Here is a 15,458-nt window from a genome sequence, read left to right on the forward strand (position 1 = left end):
CCAGCTCGGGGGCGAAGAGAGACTCGTCTGTGCGGACTGCGCCTGGGGGTCAGCCTTGGGTTCCCTTCCACTCCGTGAGCGTCTGGAAGGTTCACCCTGCCTCGGCTCTCCTGGTCTCTCGGTGGATGAAAGCCCCTCAGGCCTCGGGCGGCTCTGTGAGCGCCTAGGCATCCGCACCTCCGCTGTCCGAACGGACCCCCGGGGCCTGCCGCCGCGGCCGTGGGGCAGGAGCGTGTTGGTCCCGGGCGCCCACCCGTGCTCCCAGCAGCTTCACTGCACGTCTTCACAGTCAGGCAGGACTCCAGGGTCCCCCGGGGGAGTTGAAGCTGCGACCTGAGAATTTGCTGTGAACTTTGCCCTTTCCCTGCTCCTTGGGGAAATGCAGGCTCCTCCATCACGTGACCTGCAGGTCTAGGGCAGGCCACGGCCACTGTGGCGCCATCTGAGAGCCGATAGAGGTTTCTGGTTTTTAAAGTGCTGTTGGGGAGAAAAATGAAAGTCCCTTAGGGCGCCCTGTACCCTGTGTCACTTCCGAATGCAGGTTGCCTATCCCTCGCCATGGGGCTCCCGTGGGGCCACCGCACATCCCTCCCGCTGCCGACAGCAGAGCCCCTGCGTGCTGGCCCTGCTCTGCCCTGCCGCCCTGCCCCACAGACCTCCCCATTGGCCTGCCACAGCTGCCCATAATGCCAGAAGCGGGGTGTGGAGGCTAGTGGGGACGGGGCTGCCCCCAGAACCTAACGGAGTAGCACAGGACAGGGGGACGCAGCAGCAGTGTGTGGAGCCGGCCCCAGAAGACCTCCCTGAGCCAGGTGGGCCAGGCGGCTTCAGCTGCATAGACTGCGGGTGTTCGGACCCCGTTTAAAAAGCGGTGCTGGGGCCTCCCTGGTGGCGCAGTGATTGAGCGCTGGGTTGCGAAGCTGCCCGCAGCCTCTGTAGCGCCGGTTCGATCCCCGGCCGCCGGCGAGGGTCCCACATGGCACACAGACCTCTCCTGTCTCCCCGCTGCTCCCCTCAGCAGTGTACTTCGGTCCTTCTGCCTGCTCTGCTCCTGGCTCTGGCTCTGGTGAATCCTCTCACCCTCCCGCGCTTCTGACTGTGCCCAGTGCTTGTATAAATAAATAAAAAGGGTGCTGGTTCCATGTGGCTTTAATGAGAGAATCGTTCCCCACTTTTTTCATCAGGCATTGCAGAGCCACTGGTGTGTGCAGAGGACGCTGTCCTCGACACAGCCGTCTTGGCTCTGTGGTATGTCTGCAGCCCTTGTGCGCGTGAGTGTGTGCGGTCCCCCTCACACGTACAAGGTCACGTGACACGCACGGCTTTGATGCCTTTTTTTTTTTAAAGCTAAAATAAAATCAATTTATTTGTTTTGCACCACTAAATTTGGGGGTGATTTGTTATGTAATTTTTTCATAGTAAAACGTAGCACCGCAATTACTTTCTGCCCATCTTGTCCTTGGCCATGTGGCCGCAGCACAGCTGGCTGCCTCCTGCACGCTGACCTCTGACGTTCTGACCCCTTCCAGGGAACCAGCAGGCCTTCCCACTACCACGTGCTCTGGGACGACAATCGTTTCTCCTCCGACGAGCTCCAGATCCTCACCTACCAGCTGTGTCACACCTACGTGCGCTGCACGCGCTCGGTGTCCATCCCGGCACCAGCGTACTATGCTCACCTGGTGGCCTTCCGGGCCAGGTACCACCTGGTTGATAAGGAACACGATAGGTGAGTGGCGTGCCTTTCCCGGTGGGGGGCTGGGCCCGAGGCCGACGGGGCCACCCTCGCCGACGCCAGCACCTCAGTGCCATGAGGGCCCCCCCCCCCCCGACACGCGCTCCAGGGCCTGTCTCCGTGTCTGTGCCCTGCCTGGCGGTGCCTGACGGCACGCTCTGCCCCTGTCCCCGCAGCGCTGAAGGAAGCCATACCTCCGGACAGAGCAACGGGCGAGACCACCAGGCGCTGGCGAAGGCCGTCCAGGTCCACCAGGACACGCTGCGCACCATGTACTTTGCTTGACGTGTCCCGAGTTTACGACTGTGGACCGGGTTGGGTTCACACGAGACCAGCTACACTCAGACCAACGCCGCCCAGCCCTCCCGTGACAGCCAGCATGGCGCCCACGGCGGCCCGCCTGCAGCGTCGCCGCTTCCAGAATGCCTTCCGGCCCAGGTTTCACACTCGGATTCTCAACTGCAGACCTGTACGAGGCCCGTTGTCGCAGGAAGTATGGTTTGCCAAAATCTATACGCTGCTTACTGAAGTAGTCCCGCATTTCCCAAAAATCTCCTAAAACCAGTCTTTGAACTCAGGGCTTTAAAACAGTTTTCATTTACTCGGTCATTCGATTTACTTGTTTTTTAACTCGTGATTCTTAGGAAATCGATGGGCTCAAACTCGCTGTGAACGCGCCGACAGTGGAAGGACACCAAACGCGATTGTGGTTTTAAAGCCTTGAACTCTCTGAGTTGTCACTAAGTCTGTTTCAGGCGATGCTAGCGGGCGCCCGGCTCGGCTCCCCCGGGCGCCCGGGGCCGGCCCCGCGGCCGTGTCGGCTCTGCCGCCGCCGCCTCCTCCCAGCCCAGCCGACACGGGCGCGGGGCGGGAGACCGGCGCGTGTCTCCAACGTGCGCAGGTCAGAGCGATTGGCAGACAAGTGCCATTTTAATAAAAATTTATTTAAAAAAAGAAAAAAGACAATATGCCGATGGTCTAATCATAAGATTTGTCCTATAGGACTGTGACATTTATTTTCCAAAGTTTCTAAAGAATACGGGTCTGTGGTGATAAATACAGTACAATCCTTTTTCACTGTTGTGTCTTTAATGTAAGAGAAAAAATATATATATCTGGTTTGCAGTATTAATGTGATAGATAGAAGCTGTTTTTCCCTTTTGTTGCCTGCGGGTGCTTTGGTATCTGTTCAGCACGTCACGAGCGCGGGAGCCTGGAGCCCGCTGCGGGAGGGCGCGGCACCCGGTGGGGGCCCTGGCCCACCGCGCCCCGCTCAGCCGATCAAGCACAAATGGAATGTATTTATTCTTCCAGCCCTGGGAAGCGCCCACGTGTCCGAGCGCACCTCCCCGCGTGCAGCTTCGCGGCCAGACGAGCTCCATAGGATCTATGCACTGAACGGGTGCGCTGGGCGGCCGGCCTGGCCCCGGGGCGGCTGGGGCGGAGCTGGCCGGGAGGCAGGTGTGGCGCAGGGCCCTGGCGTGGGTTTGCCAATCTCGAAGCCATTGCACTGAGGGAGACAGATACCGTGGGCAACTTGAAAAGGACAGCAGACAACTCTATTTGTGCTGAATGGGCTTTCTGTTCTCGGAGGCAGATTCGTTGTGACTCAAATCCGTGACGGAGGTAGAGATGCGAGGGAGGAGGCCGGCCTTCCCCTAGTGCTGCTTTGTGCACCGTGGGTCTCCTCCCGCTGGCGGCCTCACCCCTGCCTGACACTTACCTCTGGCACTGTAGCGGGGCGGGGGTGCCCACGGGCGCCCGGTGCTCCAGGAAGCAGCCCCCACCCCCATCCACCCCCGCCGTCTGGCCTGACCGCTCCCGGGCCGGGCTGGCTGCCGCAGGTGCAGCCGTGAGGGCCACGGCCCAGCCCGGCGGTGATGGCCGAGGGAGGACTATTATTGTGAAGATACGTACTCAGAGTGGCGTGTGTGCGTGCGCGTGTGCATGTGGGTGTCTTATCCATGGCATTAGTCTCTTCTTGCTGTATCATTTTTTTTTTTTTTGTCTTTTTAAATGACAGAAGCCTCTGCTTGAAGAAATGTTGCAATCCCCTGTTGTTTTAGTGGCAAGTGGCACTTTCTCCTGTTTTCGGAAGGACACCAGGACGCTCTGGCTTCCATCTGGGAGCGTGCGTGCTGAGGAGGCGTCCTGGGCTAACCCCCCCTGTAAAACCTGAGCTTCGGGCGGTTTTCGCAGAGCAGTGAGCCTCACGGCTCGTCGGCGCATCTCCACCCACAGCCAGCCGGGCCGTCGGGGCGAGGGCCGTCCCGGGGCTCCCGCCTGCCTGCCTCCTGAGGGGTCCCACGGGCTGACGTGTGAGACCCCAGGCTGCAGCTTCCTGGAACCCGGCCCCTGGGCAGGGACTGCCCTCCCTCCCTGCCGAGGGCGGTGTCTTCTAAGCTACGCCAGGAGGACCACAGGCTGGCAGTAAATTCAACCTCTGTGTTCTCATTTCTTCTGTCGCTTAGAAGGGGAGAAGGTTTTTTGTTAGTGGGCCGAAGTGCTTCGAGAAGGGCCCTCTCCACAGCCTGCCTGGCTTGTGAGACTTCGGTACTTGAGCGTGGGAGGCCTCGGCGTCCCGGCGGCAGCCCCATGTCTCTGTGTACATGGCTGACGACTGGGAACCCAGATGGCTGTAGGGACAATTTCTCAGGTAAATAACTGTTTCCCCCATTTCTGCCAACCCCCCCGTCACTAGGGTGTCTCTGGAGACGGCAAAGGCCCTCCGAGTACGGGGGGAAGTCCAAGCCCTGTCCACCGGGAAGCCAGAGGCCTCTCCTGGGCCCCGCGGGCCTGCCCCACCCCGCTGCAGAGGGAGGTGTGCCTTGCTTTCAGCAGACTGAATGTGAAATGGTGGAGAATCTGTATTCGCTAGAAACTGGGATTTATCTCATCTCTTTAAAAGAGGTCCCCAAGGAGAGTCTCTCCCTAGGACTCTTCCTGGGATATTTTCCAAAATTCACTTTAAGAGAAACTAGTGTACCCCCCTCCCTCCCGGTGCCCCTGCTGGCACCCGCCCTCCCTAACCGCTTGGTACAGGGAACGGGGCGTGGCCGCTCTGCAGGGCCCTCCGCCATGCCAAGCTGCCCTCCTGCCACTGTGTTAGAAGCTCAGAATTTCCTTGTTGAGGTGAATTTTTTAAAAGGGGGCATGTCTGTACTTTTAGAAAAGGGGGGTCAGGCTGGGGTTTTTTCTGTTAGGAGAAGTTTTCACGTGCACGGATCCTGCACCGTGGGGTCTGCTGGACCCGTCGGGGTGATGCTGGGGTTGCTGGTGTTCTCACACCCGTGGCGGGTGCGTGCTCGGCCCACGGCCTCTGGCCGCTGTGTGGCCCGCGGGGGGGAGGTGGCCAAGCTCGCTCTGGCCGAGGTTTCCCCTGGGGACCATGAGAGGCCCAAGAACAAGGTGGTGGCTTGGAGGCCCTGCTGCAGGGCCGGGCAGGCCTTCTGAGGTTATGTGATGTGTATTTTTTATTGTCGTTAAATGCAATTGTCACTATTTATTTTCCCTTTCTGCTCCGGTTTGATTTGGCCCATGTGGGTATTGAGGGCGGTGGTACCTGATGGATTGAAATGACTCCCCCAACTTTTATAAATTAACTAATGTTTACCTTCAAGTTTGCTGGATGATTTATTTTTGAAAGCTACAAATGTAATTTTTCTGGATGAATTGTTTTTCCTACAGATGCAGCAATGTCATTTTACATTGATCTGCGGGGTGATTTAAATTTTATTTTTGCAAGGCAGTTTTTCAGTCAAATTATATATTTGATACAATATGTTAAGGGTAGACCAGCCGCGTGTCACGTCACACAGCTGGACCTGGACTGTCTGGGAGGCCTGGGGCGGCGCGGCTGCCCCGGGGGCGCTGGCCCCACGGCAGCGGGCGGCTCCAGATGGGGTCCTTCACCTGGCCTTTGACCTGTTGACAGCGACAAGGCGTTTTCGTGGGCATTTCCTACACCGTAGGCGGTTCCGTTAGGAGCAGAATTCTGCTCCAGCAGCGGGCCACCCCGGCCGGCCAGACAAGCCATAGACTCTCCCTGTGACCTCGCTCCGACTCATCTCGCGCATGAACAAAGGAATGTACGGCACACAGAACCTTCCTTGGCACTCATAAGCCTCCCTTCCCGAAGGTGAGGATCTTCTTTATACGCTAAGCCCCTCCCCAGGTTGCTGAGAACGTCGTGGGCTGCGGGCCCGGGCGGCACCTGCGCGCTGGCTCTGCTGAAGGAAAGCCTGCAGCTCCGTGACTGCGCTGACCTTCTGACGACTCACCTCCTTCGCCCAGCCTTGCATCTGCTGCTGGTGCCGGGAGGACTGTAAATAGGTCAGGGTGCAGGGTGCGACGGCTGCGCCCCACATGTCCCGTGCCCCTTCGTCTGGCCACTCCCCTGCCCTCAGTCCGCGCCCGCCGACCGCTGGTGCCGGGCAGGCGTGCTCGCGCCGCTGGGAAGGAAGCCTTTGGCCTGGCAAGCAGGACGCGCGCTCTTGGGCGCTGAAGGCGTTGTGTCCAGAGGACTAACTGTGGGTTTTGAACACTTCTTTGGGTCCCTGTTGTTTGCCCCGGCGGCTCCCTAGCGTGATCCTCCTTGCTCCTCTGGTGTTTGGCGGTGTAGACGGTGGCACCCGTGTGGCCAGCGTCGCCCGGTGGCTGGCGTCTGCCAGACTCCTCTGGCCGGCGCTTTTAAGCTGTGAGGCCGCTTGTGGCTTAACCCTCGGTGCTGGCGACCTGGGAGTCGGTGCCGCCGGCAGCCTCGCGACTTGGCTGGACCAGGCGTCTGTGCTCCGCCCACCGGGTGACCCTGCATGTGGCCGGCACCTGGGTCGGCCCGCCTGAGTGCACGTGTCACACGGGCCCCCGCTCACTGCTTTCTGGGTGTGTTTTGCTATTTCGTTGCCTAAGTGAATGTATTGGCTTAGCCAGATCACTACAGAAGGTGGTTTCTAATACCTTTTAGTTTAAAGAAAGTAAACGCAGATCAAGGCTACCTCTGAATTTTCAATAGATCCATGTTTGCTCTTACGTGTAGCTGTCCACACTGAACGTGGCCAAAGTTTTGCCCGAGTGAGCTGAACCGTGAACATCTGTCTGTTCAGTTCCGGCTTGAACATGCATGTGCCATACTGTGACCGGGGTGCCCTCCCCACCTGCAGCATTGAGGGGGCCAGAGCCCCCCCCCCCCCCGGCTGCCCCGCGCCGGGGCTAGGACTCCCATGGCAGGCGGGCGTGGGTGGCGGGACCTGGACACCGCCCGGGACCTGGCCTAGAATTCTCTCCACTTGCCTGTTCAATGTAAGAAAGCACTTTCCCTGCTTCACTTTGCGAGTGAGTTGCAAACAGCCTCCCCGCTCTCGTCTCCCCATCAAGCCGCTCTGGAAAGTCACAAAGGTGCTGCCCCACCGGCTCTCCTGCGTTTCCCAAACCGTTGTCCATCCAGCGTCCGTCGCTGACCTTTGCCCTGGGAACTTTGAGTTACTCTCCACCCCCCACCTCGCCCCATTTAAAGATGACCTGAGGTCTGAAAGTAAAATGTTCTGTTCAAGTCCAAGGCCCTTGGTTTGAAAGGCCCACAGCTGACGCCCGGGCCCCAGTGCTGACAGCAGGACACCGTCTGGGGCGGGTGCCTCTGAACCCCCTCCTCACTGATTAGCCACTTTGTTGTCAGAAATGGCCTGTGCCCGCACGCAGCAGCCGGCCAGTGCCCACTGCCTCGCACACCTCCTCCTGGTGCCTGCGCCCTCCTCCCCGCCCCCGGAAGGTTGGTGTTTGCTTCCAGACACCCCCGCCCTGCTCTTCAGTGCTGGGGGCCGGGCCCGGCGGGGCAGCTGGCAGGCGTCTGGGTGTGCAGAGGTGGCTCTGCTCTCCTGCTGGCCACTCCTCAGACCCTCACTTTGGCACAGAGACATTCCCAGCACATCACGCCTGGAAGTCCTCGCCTACAACACCCGCTCGGGCCTTGCCGCCCTCCGTGCTGGGCGCTGCACCTCATTCTGCTGGGCCGGCGTCCTCCGTGGTCTTTAAGAACGTCTGTGACTCTGCCCCTGCCCCACTCGAGGCGCCGCGCATCTGCCTGGTCTCCTTGCAGCTGCCCCAGCAGGCAGCTCCGGGCTGCAGCGAGGCCTGCGCTTCCTTGCGCCCCAGGCTGTCACGGGGCTTTTTGCAGGCACATCCCCAGAACCCGGGCCAGGGGCTCTCCCACCACCTTTGCATTCATGATCGGCTGTTTGATGAGCCAAGGGAAGGTTACTGGTGCTTTTTGTTAACACTTTTCTATCTTACTGGTTGATGAGAAAACTGCAGCCGCCCATCAGGTCTCTTGGCGCCCTTGCTGGCATGTCGGAAGGGCTGAGTGCTCACCACTCCCCTCCCCTTCCGGGGGCTGGAGGAGGCTGATTTATCTCCTGCCTTCTGTGACCTCTTTGGATCTAAGGAGTTCAGAGTTCACGCTTAAAAGACCAAATACTAACACCCCCACAGCCCCCCGTGAGTGTCTCCAGGAGCTCAAGGCAGAGCCCAGCCTCATTCACCCCGAGTCTTCAAGGTTCTTGAAACCGTGAGTCAGTCCCGAGAGCGCCCACCCCTCGGGCCAGGGGCGCCACTAGACGGAACGAGCAGGGGTGGCTCCTCTGCACACTGGAGGTTGCAGGGACAGTCCTGAGGGGTGTGGGGCAGGCCCACCGCCCAGGCAGCACCCAGACCCTCCCGGGTCTCGTGGGTACTGGCCCGAGCGTGTTCGGGAGCACCCAGGCTCAGACTGTGTGCCTTGCGAGTCCCGCCCTCAGTGTCCCTTCAGAGCCCCGCTGGGGCGGCGTGTTTGTTGGGAAACTGGCCAGCACCTTCTGTCACTGGCCTGCCGCTGGAGCGCCTTGGGCCCTGCTGCTGGCTGCCGGGGCTGGGCACGCCGGGCCACGTCAGGAAAGTGTGCAAGGCCCTCTCTCAGCCATTGACCCGAACTTCGGCAAAACCTGGCGGGTTGGTTTCCAGCCTGTGAATGAGAACGCTGGGCGCCTGGAGCCAGACGGTCCAGGAGGGCGTGGGAACTGGCCTGACGAGGCCCCAGAGCCGCGCCTGAGGACGCCAGTGCGGCGCGCTCCCCCTTCCAGCCAGGGGTTGAGATGTTTCTTGGCTGATGCGCTAATGAAAGGCCACCCTTCCGGGTCAAGGTTGGGGGATGTTGGTGTCCAGGAAAGGAAGGGCTCACCGGGATTTCTTTGAGAACATAAACTCCTCAGTGGCTCCGCTTGGCCTTTCCCTCCCGGCCCTGTGTGCGTGGACACGGCAGGGCCCTGGGCGCTGCTGGCTGCAGTTTGGGGTCCTCTCCAAGCCAGAGGCAGGGCGCCGCCGGGAGTGTACAGACTGGCCTCCGTGGAAGCTCCGGGCCCGAGCTTGATAGTGGGTTTTGATGTAGTTGTTGAAGGTGTGAATCCCAATTTTCTATCTGTAGAGGCAAGTGAGTTTTTACTTTTTAAAAACTTCTAAGAGAATAATTGTAAGTTTCTGTGCAGCAAAGTGGCTAATTATTCATTAAATACAAGAAAAGAATGTAGTGTCTAAATCCAGATCCTTCTTACCTCTGGTGTACTTCAGCTCACTCACCTAATGTGTATTGAGGGGTTTTGAACCCTGAGTTTTATCAACTTTTCTAGTTTTATTTTATTTTTATAAAATAATTGAAAAAGAACCAAAAATGAATTCAGAAGTTCCATAGATAGATCTTGTCCCTTCTTAATTTTCCACCGCGATAAAATATTTTAGAAGACATTTTGAATCAAAATGTATTATGGCCGTTCCGAGTTTACAGTTTTCTAAGAAGCTGAGCAGCCGGGGGTCCTGCCTCGCCGGCCTCGCCTGCGCCGCGGTGGGCCCTGGGCCGTGTGTCGGGCTGGCGATGGAGAACCGCGCCCTGCAGTTCTGTGCGTTGACTGTCCTGTGGAGGCTGGTGTGTGTGGACCGGGCCTGTCCGTATAGTTCCTCGTTTGCTACGTGGACGGTAACATTCATGATAAGTCGCAGGACCGTTCGACCCAGCTCGGAGGCTACGTCCCCGTCTGGTTTCGTGCCCTGTGTGTCCTGAGGCGGCCGTGCTTGCGCGATGCTGGGTGGTGACGCCACTTTACATTAAGCCTTAATCAGATGTTGAATTTGTAAGTTTCAGAGTATGCAAAAATACTAGGCAGCGTGAGTTCCACCGTCCGGTCAAGTTGCTCGATCAGAGTTCAGGTCGCCTTTTGGCCGCCGTTGCAAAGGGACAGTCAGCGCCGCGCGCTCCCCTGGGCTCGGCGGGGCGGGCACCGGCCTTCGGAGATGGCCGCTGCGCACTTCCGGCGCGGGCAGTCGGCAAGACCTGTCGTGAGAGTCTTGAGGCGTCTTCAGGGTTATTTTTAAATGTTTGGTTTTCTTCCCTCCAGTCTGAGGTTTCTTTGCGGCTGACGGAGAGCATGATTTGGGAGTAGGTCTTATTCGCAAACCTGCTTGTGTGCTCAGCTTTCTCCAGGTAGTGCCACCTGCCATGGCTTCTGCAGATGATGAAATGGATTTCTGTTTTTGTAAAAGCATCTTTAAATTTAGACACAAAATGGAGGGGACCCAGCTTTCTTTACAATGTGGATCTACCTCAGTTAAACAGTTGGGTGCTATTTACTAAGTCTGTCAAATTTAATTGGAAAAAGTAACCACAAACAGTGAGCTGTAACTCCACACGAAGCTTGAAATCATCATTTCTGTTTATTTAATAACTTTTATTTATTTTGTGCCTTTTGTGTTGAATCCTAATGCATTTTTAAAAAATCACTTTGAAACTAAGTGTTTTATATTACCCGATTGGCCGTGGAATTCGATTGATTCCCGCCCACCCCCAACCAACTACTCACACGTATTGGAATCCCAGCTGCCGTCTTGTAAACAGGAAAAAAAAATTATGTCCAAGAACAAATTTAGCATTTACAAACAATAAATTCCAAACTCTTCTATGCACATATTTATAACTATTACTTCATTTTCTGTGCCAATGAAGGGACGGCCAAAAAACAAAAATCGCAAGTACTCTTACCGTTGCTTCTGTAGCCCTCCGCGCCCCCTCTTCCTCTGGCATGTTTGTAAGGTTTATTTCATAAGCAGCAAATGGACTGTTGTCGGTTTCCCGCTCCCGACCCACCTGGCAGAGGTGTTCGTGACCATCCAGAGGACCGGGGAGCGCGAGGCTGTGTGTGTGTTGGGGCGGGGCGGGGGGAGGGGGGCTGCACTCAGCAGCAGCCCCAGCATTTCTGTGACGTGAGGAAGTTTCCTGGCAGGTGAGGAGATACGACAGGAGATCGATGACTTTCCACGCTTTTCTATTTGGCAGTTTACAATTCTAGACTTTTCCTACTATGGCGATCTTTTTTAACTTAATTTTTTGGAGGTAACACAATATTTTGGAGTCTTTAGAATTTGATTTTGTACCAATAAGAAATAAAAATTAGGGCTCTTTCCTGTAGTCTGTAGTTTTACTATTTTAACGAGATCTCTGAATTTTACAAAGAGAACCAACATTCCTTAGTGGCGAAATTTTGGAAGTTGATTTGGGAGGCTTTTTGCTGCAGATCTCAAACGAAAAAAAGGGATGATGCTAGTGAAATGTTTTTAATTTTACACTTCCATCAGGTGGATACGTAAGCTATATTTTGTAAAGAGTAGATCATCCTTTGGTATGCTGCATATAAGATCGGCGTCGTTGCACTTTCTCGCTAATAATAAATGCCCTCCAATTGGCTGACCAGTAAGCGTTTTGGTTTTTACCTATCAAGAGTACTTGGGGCAGGTGATTAAATTTCTATAGGTACCTCAAGAAAAAAGAACCTGAATATGCTGCATTTTGTTTCTTTAGCTTTTATATGTAGCATTTTGTTTTGCTCTTATTTTGTTCAGATGTATGCTTTTTGGACCCCAATAGACTGTTGAAAGAAATTTTAAAGTTACTCTTATAGGGATACAGTATCCTTTTTTTTTTTTTTTTCTTTTAAACTTACTGCAATATCTGGTTCAAAGGTTACCCACCAGTAGAATAATACTTCACCCAAATGCACCAGAAAAAAGGATACCATGTTTATAAGCAGACAATAATGTTCCCAGTCCTTTCTGTTCACGCACTTGCTGGACTCTCCTCCATGGCCCCATGGGTGGGCGCCTTTGTGGCCTACGTGCTCCGGGCAGACCCATACCACGGTGTGCTCCGGCGTCTGTGCGTTGGCAACACAGGTCTCCCGTGTGGCCATCGAGTAAGCAGCGTGACCCTAAAGGTACTGCTGGCGTCAGGCAGCCAGCTCCCCTGGTCTCTGGAAGCCAGTCTTCACATCTCTCTATCCCCAGCACACACCCGAAACTGCACAGGTAGGGGTGGTCTCGATTGACAAAAGATAAACTGGTGAAGAAAGCAAAAGGCTGAGACACTGAGCATCTATTGTCGTGTTTAAGCTTAGCCGGGTCCTTTCGAGTTTGTTTTACAGCTTACTAGGTTAAGTAGTTTGCACTATTTTGCAATAAATTCATGGAAAACCCAACAGTTACTTGTTTCGTTTCTTACTGTGTGTATATAAACTAATACTAAAAGTTTGGCATAGTGTTTTTCACCTCCTTACATAAACCTTAACATGCACAGAATGCTGTAAATCTGATAAAATATGATGTGAATGATATTTTATAAAGTTATTTTGTATGGTGTCAATTTTGTTTTGCCTCATAGTATGTCAGCAAAAAAAATAAAATAAAATTCCTCGTATTTACAGCTGCCTCTCCCAAAGGTCTCAAGTTACTTGCACTTTTTGGGGGGTTCTTCTACCTGCACAGGCGAGGGGCCAGGTCTCCACGGTGGGAGTGGCCTTCTAGGAGAGAAGTGAGGCCTGGCCCCCAAGCAGCGGGCCCGCCTTGAACAGGACGCTCAACAGAGCCAGGCATTACCCCGGAGAATCTGGAGTTTAGGGCTGAAATCACAGGAATGAACTGGACAGAATAAAGAGGGTGTCCAGGACGAGTGGGGTGTCTCCACTCTAGCACCCATGAGAAAGGATGAAGGAAAGAGCTTTTCACCCCAGCCTGATCAAGTGCGAGGCCTGAGCTCCATTTGGGGGGATCAGCTGACCACCTTTGGCTTCTCCATCTGTTGGGTCCCTTGCTCCCTGTGCCCTGGCTGCTTTGCACCCAGCGGTGCAGCTCCGAGCTGCCTGGGGGCCTCGCCATGGGTTTGACTTAGTACTGAAAGGAGTATGTGGTGTAGGGGAAGGAGGGTTGGTCTGAGAAGGTCCAAAAACGGCAGTAAGTCCTGGCTTAACATCGGTGTGAGTTCTAAGAAACTTGGAGACGAGCCATAAGGAGAGCAGCGAGGCCACGGGCCAGTTGATAGTTAAGTCCCTGGTCCTAAGAACATCCCGAACTTCTGAAGACCCAGAACGCTTGTGACCGCCAGCAACGGGTGCTAATTCACTTCTCAACCTGCGTCTCCTAGTCAGTGCCGCAGCGGCCCGAGCCCGTCGTGGCAGCTCCAGGTGCAAGGTGGGCCCCCACCCTGGACAAGACACTCACCCACTCGCTAGTCTGGGACAGGGAGACACGCCGTCAGCGCAGGCGCACGGCTCTGGGACACGGGCGGAAGCCAGGAAGACTCGGGGTCACACGCAGAGCACTTCCACGGCGGCCCCGCCCGGCAGCCGTGGGTCTTTCCTCAGCGTTAGGCTAACCCTCAGCCGAGACGTTCCATTCTGGTGTCGCTTAAAGCTGTTTTCTAATTTTTTCGAGGATAATGTGTTCATTGTAGAAAATGTGGAAATTGTGTTAAAGATGAAAATTTTAAATGAGCTAATCACACTGACAGGTAATTACTGTTAACATTCTGGTGTGTTCTGTTTTTCACCAAAATCTGGTTTGTTTTCGTTGATGTCCAGGACCCTGTGCATCTTAGTACCCTAAACTGCGAAGCGCCTGTGCCCGCGGGCTCTGGAACGTGCCACAAACAAGGAATCGAGAGATTCGTGAGGTGTGCCGCAGCCGTCGGAAGCATGGCTTCCCTTACCACATTCCACACGGGGCTGCTTTGTTAACGTTTCCTGAGTGACGGTTACACCAACGGTCATGGCCTGACCGAGCGACAGGGGTGTATCGCTGGTAAGAAAACCATGAAGACGAGAAACAGCTGAGGGGGTCGGCCGGCTGGGCATATGCACCGGAGGCGGAGCCATCTCCCTGGGGGACGTCCCTGCAGGAAACAGGACCGAGCAGTGAGGTGAGCGCCCAGGGCCCTGGCTGCCCAGTGAAGAGCGGACCCCATGGACAGCGGGGAGACAGCCCGTCTTCAAGCGGATGGTCCAGTTAAGTCTGGTCTTGAGCCCCGGCCTGCCACGTCCCAGGCATGCCTTGGACTCCTGAGCTTCTGTTCCCTTCTCTGTGTAACGTGACTCCACCCACCGCTGCGAGAGAGGAACAGGAAGAACAGAGCACCAGCTCCCGACAGCCATTCCGGCGTCAGCGCTTTAACACTGACCAGGAAAAGGACACTCGCCTTCCTAAGACTAGGCGGTGGGAGAAGACCTGCAAAGACGGGGAGGAAGCCACTGAGGAAGCACCTGGAAGACTAGCATGTGGTTCAAGGAGAAGTAGGAAGGGTGTGCGCGCCCCACACCTCTGGAGCTCAAGGCTTACATGGGTTCAGGATGCTTCAGCCGGTTCGTCCGCTTTCTTCCCCGTGAGGGGTGTCTTAAGCAGCGTCACACTGCTGCAGGCAGGGAGACTGGAGCCCACCTACAGTGCTGAGAAGGCGCTGACACCGAATGTTGTGCCTTTGGGTGTGATTTTAGATACAACAACAAAAAAAGCATCCTCCAAGAAAAAAATAAATTGGACTTCCTCAAAATGAAGAACTTCTGAAGGGAAAATAAGCAGAATTTCTGCTCTTGAAAGATGCTTTTAAAACGGACCACAGACTGGGAGAAAATACCTATGAGTCACAGTCACAAAGGACCTGTATTCAGAATGGCGAACTCTCAAAACTCAACAAAAAGACAACCCAGTGAAGAGACGGGTCAAACGTGTGTGCTTCCCGGAAGACCCACAGATGGTAGCTATTCATGGAAAGCTGCTCGACACCATCTGTCAGGAAGAGAATGCAAAGCACACCCGCCAAGGTTTAACACAAAAGCCGAGAGCAAGTTTTGCAGAGGAAGCAGAGCAAGGAACTCTGCTTCGCGCTGGCGGGAAGACGGCACCGCCACTTGAGAGAAGTGTGGCAGTTCCTTCCAAATGCTCAAGTCTGCCTCTAAGTGTATTCTCCAGTGAGATGAGCTCCTGCGTCCGCACAGTCCCTGTACACAGGTGTGTCTAGGGCTCTGTTGGCAGCTGCCAAGGTCTAGAGGCACACTGAGAATGACCCAACTCTCCACACTGGCGTATCCAGAGCGGGCGCCGCCTCAGTGACAAGGACGACTATGGCACCTGCAACAAACTGGAGACCCTCAAGTGCATTCCCCACACCTGGAACATCAGACTCAGCCACGCGCGGCGCAAGGCCATCGATGGCACTGTGGAGAGACAGCGGACACCAACCAGCCTACTCTCTCCAGATGGGCTGGAAACTGAGAATGGCTCTTACATTCTTACATGGCTGGAAGAAATCAAAAAATGTCATGACTCATGAAAATTATGCAAAATTCATATTTCAGAAATAAACTTTGAATCCAGCCACACTCGCTCC

The 15,458-nt window shown here is 55.3% G+C and overlaps 1 protein-coding gene across 3 annotated transcripts in view; it reads left to right on the forward strand.

The window, feature by feature from the left end:
* Positions 1–2,020, forward strand: part of AGO2 (argonaute RISC catalytic component 2) — a gene marked incomplete at both ends in the record, with an annotated part of 51,985 nt that extends 49,965 nt beyond the window's left edge. For all 3 annotated transcript variants that reach the window (XM_084229283.1, XM_084229284.1, XM_084229285.1), the window contains 2 exons: positions 1,530–1,729; positions 1,912–2,020. In XM_084229283.1, coding sequence (XP_084085409.1) covers positions 1,530–1,729; positions 1,912–2,020 — 309 coding nt within the window. The remainder of the gene's footprint in view (positions 1–1,529; positions 1,730–1,911) is intronic.
* Positions 2,021–15,458: the final 13,438 nt, after the last annotated feature.

Source organism: Talpa europaea (genome assembly GCF_964194135.1).
Source record: "Talpa europaea genome assembly, chromosome: 3".
NCBI classification, from domain to species: domain Eukaryota; kingdom Metazoa; phylum Chordata; class Mammalia; order Eulipotyphla; family Talpidae; genus Talpa; species Talpa europaea.